This window comes from Pinus tabuliformis, chromosome 6 (genome assembly GCF_031772625.1).
Source record: "Pinus tabuliformis cultivar Carrire ecotype Pingquan chromosome 6, CPIR1, whole genome shotgun sequence".
Lineage (NCBI taxonomy): Eukaryota > Viridiplantae > Streptophyta > Pinopsida > Pinales > Pinaceae > Pinus > Pinus tabuliformis.
The window spans coordinates 1,839,027,570-1,839,037,861 of record NC_142292.1 but is presented as its reverse complement, the minus strand read 5'-3'; the positions used below and the strand labels follow the sequence as shown (position 1 = coordinate 1,839,037,861).

Genomic DNA, 10,292 nt, shown 5'->3' with positions numbered 1-10,292 from the left:
GACACAGGATCATCATCAGGAGCTACATAGACATCATCTGGTTCAGAGTCTGAAGATGCCTCAGCCTGGTCTGCAACTTGTGATGTGGCACATCGCTATTGATCCATCTTATGTGTGTTGTTGTGTGAGTTGAATCTTTCAGTCATTCTTATGTGTCTTGTTTCGTGAGTTGAATCTTTCAGTCGTTATGATGTTTGCAACATGTCACTTTCATTTACAACTTATCATGATAAGCCCTTTTCTTTGTTGCAATTTACTTGATATTGAAGTTTTACTTTCTTGTGAGGTTGAAAAGTTTAAGTAGCTTGCAAAATGCAACATTTGCAAATTCTTTTCCTTTTGCTCCCTATCATAAGGATTGGAGTTTTCACTCTTTCATTTACATGTGATCTGATGCACATTATTGAAAGTTCCAAACTTGTTTCTTTTGCTTTGTGGCTCTTACGGTCTTATTGCACCTTTATTGATACCCAAAGGTACATCATTGTGCAACATGTTGTGGTAACTTTGAACTTCAAAACTTGCAAACTTTGTGCCATAGGTTGATACAAAAAATCAAAAGATAGAGGCAGTTGATCAAATGACACAGGCTTGAAAGGTTCAAAGTCTAGGAGATTTTCACATTGTCATAAGTATTAAAAAGTTAAAAGCTTCGATGATGCATGCCATATTACAAAAATGGAAAGTTGCCAAAAATTAGTGAATGTTGTTGGGACTAGCAAGTTCTAAGTTTAAGTGACATGAAAAGTGTCACAATGAGAGTAACTTTTGAGGAGGTGTGTCAAAGCTTGAAAACTTCAACAAAAAACTTGAGGTGGAGATAAAAGAGGGACTAATAGATGGAAAATTAAGGCTTAGCAACACTCCACAAATTTCACAAGTCATAAGCTCAATGCCAAAAAGGCTTTAAAGTTTAAACAACACAAGCTAAAGATCTAATGTGAAACAAGGAGCTTGTAGGTAAAATGTAGTTGTTTCAAGATGTAGGTGGACGTTAAGTAGCAATGGACGCTGATTCCAACTCAAGCTTGTTTCATTTGAGTCACAACCTCTACTAGATGCACATCTTGAAGCTTAAAAAAATTCAAGAAGGGTATACAAGTTTTTCTTATCCTTTTGTACCAAAGGCACAACTTGGGGGAGTTGTTGCTAGCTCAACAGTTGCCTGGTGTTATATTTGGGAGAGGCACTTAGATTTAGATCTCATATCCTTTGTCCCGACACTTCTTTTGGGCACTACTTAGAGGATTACATCTTTCTTCTCGATGCTCCCAATGCATAGAGGCACAAAGAGGTGGATAGAGTGCAATGCCATTTCGATGCTCAAATTTGTCAAACATTAGGGGTAAGGACAACCCTTGGCAATGAGGCCTAGAAGGGGTGGTTGTATGTGATCTGGAGACAACTTACACATAACCAATAGGTGGCCACCTTTCACTAGCTTTTGGTAGAGGGTCAACTCTTCTAGATAGAGAGATATCCTCTAGGTTGAATCTAGTTCCTTTAGTTAGATTTCCATAATGAGATTCTTTCCTTTGACCATGGATGGTAAGAGAGCTTCACATTTGACCTTGACCCTCTCTCCCCTTTATCTGACAATTTGACCTTGACATTCACATAAACATTATATAGTAACCGGCCGGTTTAGGACAGAACCGGCCAGTTGAAAAACCCGGTCACGAAGGTGCTTTGGCCAATTTTTGGCCCTAACCGGTGGCCCTGCTGATCGGCCGGTTTTAAAAACACTGATTTTTGGTTCAGAGATGGATTGCACTCGATGCTACAATTATAGTTTGTTTCTTTCCTCTGTTATTTGTCTTACCTTTTTGCCATCTTGTCCATTCTTAATAGTATTTTGGAAATCTGAATAACTTTTATATCCGAAAAAACATATAAGTCGTCTCTGGATAGGAATTTATTTGTGTGAGTTACTTGTGCGAGATTTAGTTTGTTTCAATCACACCTGCTATCTCATATGAGTAAAACCGTTACATTCATGATCCTTATAATAAATACTATTACATCCCTTTAAGCGCATTCGTTTAAAGCGATTCTGTTCTGAGCTATGACTTCTTGAATTCAGTAAGGCTCAGGAAGTTCGTTCTAGTTCTCTTTTCTACTGCATCCTTTAGTTTTTTTAATCTCTGGGTATTCAAAACATGGCCTGCGGGTTATAGAAAGCAATTCTCTGGCTTCAAGATCCATTGCATGACAAGTTTGCTTCCTAACAAAATCTATTAAAAGAAAACTCAGATGCCTGGACACTAATCTCCTCAACCAGGATTTGTCTCCAAGAGCTACATCAGGTTCCAACACAATAAACAATTTACTTTTGTAGATTCTTCCACTATCGTTGTTTTCATAGCATCATATGTTTCATCACTTTCAGTATCACGTGCATATGAAAATTTCAGTTCCTAGGTGACTAATGTCTTTATGATCTTAATTAACTAATTGCTCAATTTAATCAATATAAAAATAAATTTGAAACCATAGCATCAATCGCACAACAACTAGAAATTAAATAGTAAGCACATAAAACACAAATTGTATGTAATTACTCCTTCAAATCAACATTTCATTCCTTTGAAGAACTTACAAGAAAACCTCCATACATTGCAAAGAAAACAACGCAACATGGTTATCGAAATCACCCTGAACATGGGTGGAATGACTACCTGAGAAGTGCGGCCTATTGTATAGCACATATGTCAGAATGTACAGACTATACAACCTCTATCCATATTGTTGGATGGATTCAATCCATGCAACTGTATGGATCCATATGGTCCTATCTGTATGATTGTGCAGTATTGTTTTATATAAGTATACAGTGCTATGCATTGCCCGAAAACGCTTCTTTCCTGGTATAATGCATTATCTTTCGCTCTTAGTGGTTACAAAAGCCTCTACCTTGACCTATCTTTAAAAATTTAGCTGAGAATTTATTTTTGAGATTAATCCTACTCTAAGTTATATGAGATACACTTTCAGACTCAACTATTAAACATAAGAAATTCCATAAAAATAACTTCAAAAATATTTCAAACTACTTCTCACATGTTCACACTAAACTTGTGCAATGTTTTTGTCCAAACTATAATTCTCAACAATGCAGATATAGAGATGTATTATCATGCTATTAATACAAGACTTCACACTTTAGCTAGGCCACATTTGAAACTATTTTTCCTATATATCAAAGAATCTCAACTTCCATTTAAAGACCTTGAATGGATCTACCATTCCTCCAATGTCTTCTTGATGCCCTAAATCCAAGGACTGACCTTATATCCCTCTTATTTCCAACCAAAACAACACTTCAAACACTTATATAGTTCACTTGTCCAAATATCCTTTTCTTCCCATGTAATCAAACACAAGAAACACCCAAACACTTCACCATAGTCAACTAGTCAACTCTAGATGGTATATGTTGTATATATTTTGTCACAAGTCCGAGGAAGTAGATGTGCCAATTATTTCAAAGTCAGAATCATCAGCGAGCTTGTCATATGTTGTATTATTGTAAACCCATTCTACAAATATTCTTGTAAATGACTAATATGACTGTTTATTTATGTAACAACACCTAGGTAAGTCTATGATTTTGTTGATAATTTCATCCTAAGAGGTTTTTCGTCTCACTGATCAATCTACGTTTCTAAACACGAATGTCTGCAGAGTTTTGCCCTCCAGCCTCAACCCCAAAGCTAAGATGGAATTTGTCAACAAGTCTTAAGTAAGTCATAGTGTTCTTAGTCGAGTCTTTTGTAAAAATGATTTAGGAATAATTTAAGCTAATTGGCTAAATTATTTTATTACAAATCACTTGGTCTATACTAGATCATATGTGTTACAAAATTGGATATATTTTATGAGGGTCTATAACGAACAGGTATGAGTGTTAAATTTGTAATACCTTATGTAAAAAATATTTTAGTACATGGTCCCTCATACTTAAACACCATGGATAAAATATTTGAGGGTGGAAAAATAATTGAACCCCTCATGTGTCAATTAATTAATTTTTCTGACAAAAATAAAATTAAATCCTACGCCAGAAAATTAATTAATTAAAGTGAAAAATTCTTAGAAAAAATAAATTCTCCAAGTGTAAAAATTCGTGGGTCTAAAAAAAAATTAATTTTTGAAGGTCCCCCACCAAGGAAATATTGGATATTTCAATAAAAATTGGACACTTCACCTTGAATTGGTTAAGTCAAAGTCAATTTTTTTAGGAAATTAGTCCAAAATAATTAATTCTGGACTAATTAAAAATGGTTTTAATGAGAAATTCGAAAATTCCTCAAAAATAATTATTTTTGACAGTGAAGATTAAAAGATGATCAAAGATTTATCAATGGAAGATTTATCAATGGTCGAGATTATTTGACAGTGGAGATTAAAAGATGATCAAAGATTTATCAATGGAAGATTTATCAATGGTCGAGATTATTTTGACCTGGATCAAGCCAACTAGTTGTTATTTTCCACTTGGAGAATTTTCTTTATAAATAGAAGGCATTTTCCTTCTATTCTTCATCTTTGGCTGATGTAATTTTTTGTAAATGCTGGTGTGAAGCCACTGTCCTACTGGGATCATTTGAAATACATAATAGAAGACTTTGGGGCTCAATTCATAGCGTCTTTATCTCATTGATTTGTGGTATGTGTTGGGTACGGGCTTTCCTATATTGTACTTCAATTTGTAAATAAAATTGTTATTTCATTTGTAGATGATAGTAACATTCAATTGGTAAGTTTTGGGCTTATCTTAGGTGATCTGATTCATTGTATGATCTAACAATGTTCTTCTCTTAAGAAATATATAGAGTTTGCTTGTTGACTCACAATTTCATATTGGCAAGTTTGGTTTGGCATCTAGAAGTATTTTAGCATATTTTGACTTGCTAGTAGTTCACTGTTTCATAAGTTATCTACTGCTGTCATACGTAATCTTACTGCTGTCCTAAAGGATTAATAATTACTCATTTAAATTGGGATGTAATTCATACAAGTGCTCTCATTGTTTTAAATGCTATTGTGAAGAAGGATTGTTGAACATTGGAATCTAACATTTGCTTGTCTTGTGTAAGCTCTAAAAAAATCTCTCTTTACACCTAACTCACTCATATAAGCACTAAACTAAGAATTGCATATCATTGTTAAGATCTAAATGCTCTTTGCTTGAAGTCTTTGAGTTGGCATTAAAGCATCTTGTTTCTCTTAAGTGGCAATCTAATTGGCAAATTAGTACTCTCACATGATCATTCTTGCTTTAATAATGATATCCATTTATGAATGATAAGTACACATTGGCATTGAAATTCTAAGTGTCCTTTGGTTCAAATCTAATCGAGCATCTCTTGATTGTTGGCATTAAGTAATATTGGCATAAAATCATCATTAGCATTTACTTTGGAAGATTTCAAATTGTCTTAAGCAATTGTCATTATTGAATCATTGAAGTGGATAAGTGTTCTAAATCGCTATCAAGATAATTTTATCCTCGAGTTTAAAGAAATATGTTGTTTAGTATTGGCACTTGATAATTTGGCACATTCTTGGTGATCAAATTGTTTTCCATTTATTGTTAAGTACTCTTGTCATAAAAGCTAATCACAACTAAAGTACTTAAACATTAAGCAATCTTAACCTAAGAAATCACTCGTACACCTTGCACAAACATTCTAAGTCTAGTTGCATTAATAACTTACCTCCAAGCATAAGTTTGGTTGATAGACTTTTAGGGCCACCCTTCTCATCTAGCCTGAGAGGCTTAACAACTCTTTGGTGATTAACACGGTGACTTTGCAATCGTCATATAATTAAAAATAACACCTACCTTGGACACTAGCTTCAAAATAGTTAAGGGGAAGGTTATACTTAGAATAGGTATATAATTAAAAGTAACCAAGATTCTTGTATCACGCCTAAGCCTTAGGACTTGCATAGCATCTAAGTTAGTGAAGTATCCAAGCAGCGATTGTCCATCCAGTTACTTGGTCTCTAATTGATAATAAGAAAGAAGTTGACTCCATAAGGCACTGGCCTCACATTTGAATTTAATCTAATCCTTAAATCTTGCTAAACTTAACCAAGTAGCTAGTTCACTGAATCTTGTCTCCTGGACTCGTTGGTTGCTAACTTGTCCTTCATCTTCACATTTCCATAGGGACTACCCCATAGCCTATTGTTGGGAGACATCTAGAACGGAAAAATCGAGGATCAAAGTGATAGCCCCCGACCTCAGTCATTGTCACAGTGCCTAAACAATCTAAGCAACAACAATACCCAAGGTAAATTGTTGACATAGACTACAGTACACCTGACTAGGTAGGGGCATCAAATATTAACATATCACTTAAATCCAACATAGGGTCTTGACCCCAAAACCTCTAATTTCAATTCGCAAAATGTAACTACTCAAGTTAACCCCCCCCCCAACTCAAGTTAACCCGCCCCCTCCCGGCCACATATCCAAAAATCTTGTTTGTATCACTTTTCTATTTTTTGCCAAAGCAATACCTTAAACACTTATACAATTCACCTGACATGTGGTCTTAAGTAAAAGTTAATATGAGCTCTAGAGTAAGATTAGATAATGATCCCCTGATTACAATCAAGGGTAAGAAAATTTTCTTGAAAAGTAGAATATATGAACATAATAAAAGAAGAGGGCCCCATTCTACAGATTCCAAAAAAATGGACCATAACGAGGATAGGACCACTGCATATATTTAATACCTTTTGCAAATAATCTGATAAAGAAGGTTATTATAATGGTTGCATGTATAATCATACGTAAGCAAAGAACTACAGATTCATAAGTTTAAAGTTGTAAACCTTACATTTATTATAAAATCAATCAGTTATTCCAGCAAAGACATATGCAACAGTTTTCCATATTAATTTCCATCAATGTTTACTGGCCAATATTTGAGTTTTGATTTTGGCTAGCACTTGTGGTAACTCTGCCCACATTTTTTAGTAGTAATAATAATAATCTAATTTTAACGTCACAGCCAAGCCAAACACCAAATTGGTGTATAAGACTCTCTTGTTTGGGGGCAAGAGATCTGCCTCAGCGCAGTAATTTGACCACTAAAGTCTACAGAGGTGCACATACTCTACACTCTTCTGGAATTGAACCTGTGACTTTTTAGGAAGAAACACATGTTCTTAACCATTAGGCCCACTCAAGTTGTATGAAATGCCTACATGTCAAAGGAAGCATTTTATCAAAACAAAACAAAAAAAGAGTTTCTTTGGATATTAAATATTATGTAAAGTTCAGCCCCCAGGGGGTCAACTCAATTGGCAAAGTCATGTCCTGACGTGTTATGTAAACTATGAGATCCAAGGTTCAAATCCCTCAATTAACACGTGTCTGCAGAAGGGGCATACATAGGCACTTAAAAGGTTATACTGGTAGTGGTTGGAATAGACCATGTGCCATGAAAGTACAAAATTAGCCTAGTTTCCAATTCCTTTAATTACCAAAAATAAAAATATTTTAAGTTCACACTTCAACACCACAAAACAATCTTTAATGATGGAAAAACATATTATTGGTGTCAAGTCAGCATATATTTCAGCTATTTCTCAACCGTGAAGTCAATGTGGCTAGCTCAGGAAGAGAAAGTGCAAAAAGCATAAACAGCAATTTTTGCTGGTGTAACGAACAAAGCTTCAAAACTTTAGCATAGTGGCCCAAGGCTTCAACACTTAATTTAGGAATGGGGTTCTTTGGAGATGTAACAAGATTCCTGAGTAATGCCAATCAACCAATAAACTCCAATATGTTTAACAAACAAACAGAAAAATACTTGACGGGCTTAGGGGGGCAAATTGTAATGTTTTACCATTAATAAATATTGATATAGGAACTTACTTTGACCACTAAAGTCTATAGAGGTGCACATACTCTACACTCCTCTGGAATTGAACCTGTGATATTTTAGGAAGAAAAACATGTTCTTAACCATTAGACCCACTCGAGTCATATGAAATGTCTACATGTCAAAGGAAACATTTTATCAAAACAAAACAAAAAAGAGTTTTCATTGAATATTAAATATTATGTATAGTTCAGCCCTCGGGGGGTCAACTCAATTGACAAAGTCATGTCCTGAAGTGTTATGTAAACTATGAGATCCAAGGTTCAAATCCCCCAATTAAGACATGTCTGCAGAAAGGACATACATAGGCACTTAGAAGTTATACTGGTAGTGGTTGGAATAGACTCTGTGTCATGAAAGTACAAAATTGGCCTAGTTTCCAATTCCTTTATTACCAAAACTAAAAATATTTTAAGTTCACGCTTCAGCACCAAAAAATGATCTTTACTATAGAAAAACATATTATTCAATATTATTGGTGTTAAGTCAGCATATATTTCAGCTATTTCTCAACCGTGAAGTCAATGTGGCTAGCTCAGGAAGAGAAAGTGCAAAAAGCATAAAAAGCAACTTTCGCTGGTGTAACGAACAAAGCTTCAAAACTTTAGCATAGTGGCCCAAGGCTTCAACACTTAATTTAGGAACGGGGTTCTTTGGAGATGTAACAAGATTCCTAAGTAATGCCAATCAACCAACAAACTCCAATATGTTTTACAGACGAACAGAAAAATACTTGAATCCAAAATAACGGGCTTAGGGGGGCAAATTGTAATGTTTTACAATTAACAAACATTGATAGAGGAACTTACTTTTCAGCGAACTTCTGCTCTGGTTTAGAGAGCCTATCCCAGAGTTCCTCTGTTATTGAAATGTGAATTACATACTTTTCAATCTGCAACACAGATTATCACATCTTTAGATTTAAAACAAAAGATAGGGAGAGACGTTGAGAGAGGCGTTGACTTGTAAACGAAAGAAAAACATAAACGTAAACCTGCATGTGGAACAGTGATGAACCTTTTGAAGGCGAGTCCGTAGGTAGGACCTCAGCAAAAATAGTGTGCGGTCCAAATCCATGCGGTACAGCGATAGCATAAGGTCGTCAGTTCCACTCTCGGCAAAGGCTTCGATAGCCTCTTCCTGCAGGAAGCAGGGTCAACATTGCACTGCTATAGTAACTGGGATCTGGGGCATAGGAATTTTGCCGAATAACGATTATAAAGGTTTAAAGCAATCGAGGTTTTGAGGTTTTGGCAAAACACGGATTCTAATGATTGTATGGAAATTAATGCTTTGGGCTTTAACTAAACAAAGGTTTCAAGGGCTTACATAGCAATTATAATTTCTAATTTTGAGCAAAGACGGATTTTAAGGGTTTATACAGACTGCAATGAACAGCGAGGCAATGTATATAAATTAGCAAATAAAAAGAAAAGTAGAGGTGATAACAGTTACCAGCAATTGTATTTGCTCTCTAGAGCGCTGAACCAGGTCATTCTGGAAGGTAAGAATTTCTGGAGCAGCTTTCTCATTTCTCCAGGCCCGTTTTAGAAGCTCGACATCCGTAGCAGCCCCGGATACGTCTGCGGTGTCTTCTTGCGTCCAAAATGCTTGAGAGGAGTTATTAGCTGGCCCGGGGGAAGAGGTTGTGCCTTCCCCGTTCTCCATTATTGTGTGGGCGTCTGTATCAGCAAATTCGAGCTACGCTGGTGCAGTAAACTCTCATTCCTCTACTCAATCAATCAGGTGTTTACAGTTGTGGTTTGAAAAAGGTACGAATCGCAAGGGTTTATGGTTTGTAACGCGAACGATAGACCGAAAACAATTGAGTCGAATAATACAGGTAGAAGAGGGGATAACGTTTTCTTTTTCAAACTTCAAAATATTTCAGGAACCGCGGAGAGATGCCTGTGACTCCAGGATGGTTTTGGCATCTCGTGGAAATGCAAGGAATCTGGAATGCATAGGCTTGCCCACCGTCCGGCTATTTACGGTTCATCTGGTTGAAAGAAAGGAAGGTAAGGGTAACCAGATTGGGTCACAGATACTGTTTCGGCTTTTAATAACTGCCGCGTTTTCAAAGTTCAAAATTAAAATTGTTTTGAAAAAAAATTGAATTATAAAAACGAGCTACCTATTAGAGGAATACTTAGGGAAATATTAAAAAATGAAATTTACAATATAATATTAATATTAATATAAATAAATGAGGACTATTTATTATAAATTCTAAATCTAAGGGGCAGGGAAGTAATTTCAAATTAGTTATTAATCATTGGAGTTGTCTATAATGTGACTTTTTGGAGGCGGAAGAAATTGAGGTTAAATCTTGATTTGTTGCAGTTAAAATGGTTTTTTAACTGTATATTTGGATTCAGTACCCTGAAA

General features: G+C 35.4%; 1 protein-coding gene across 1 annotated transcript in view; it reads right to left on the bottom strand.

Moving 5' to 3' along the window:
• The window catches only part of LOC149266359 (DNA replication complex GINS protein SLD5-like), a 44,210-nt gene extending 34,254 nt beyond the window's left edge, over positions 1-9,956 (bottom strand). The window contains exons 1-3 of the mRNA XM_089430439.1: positions 9,360-9,956; positions 8,922-9,044; positions 8,714-8,796 (exon numbers count right to left, since the gene is read on the bottom strand). Coding sequence (XP_089286565.1) covers positions 8,714-8,796; positions 8,922-9,044; positions 9,360-9,572 — 419 coding nt within the window. The 5' untranslated portion in view covers positions 9,573-9,956. The remainder of the gene's footprint in view (positions 1-8,713; positions 8,797-8,921; positions 9,045-9,359) is intronic.
• Positions 9,957-10,292: the final 336 nt, after the last annotated feature.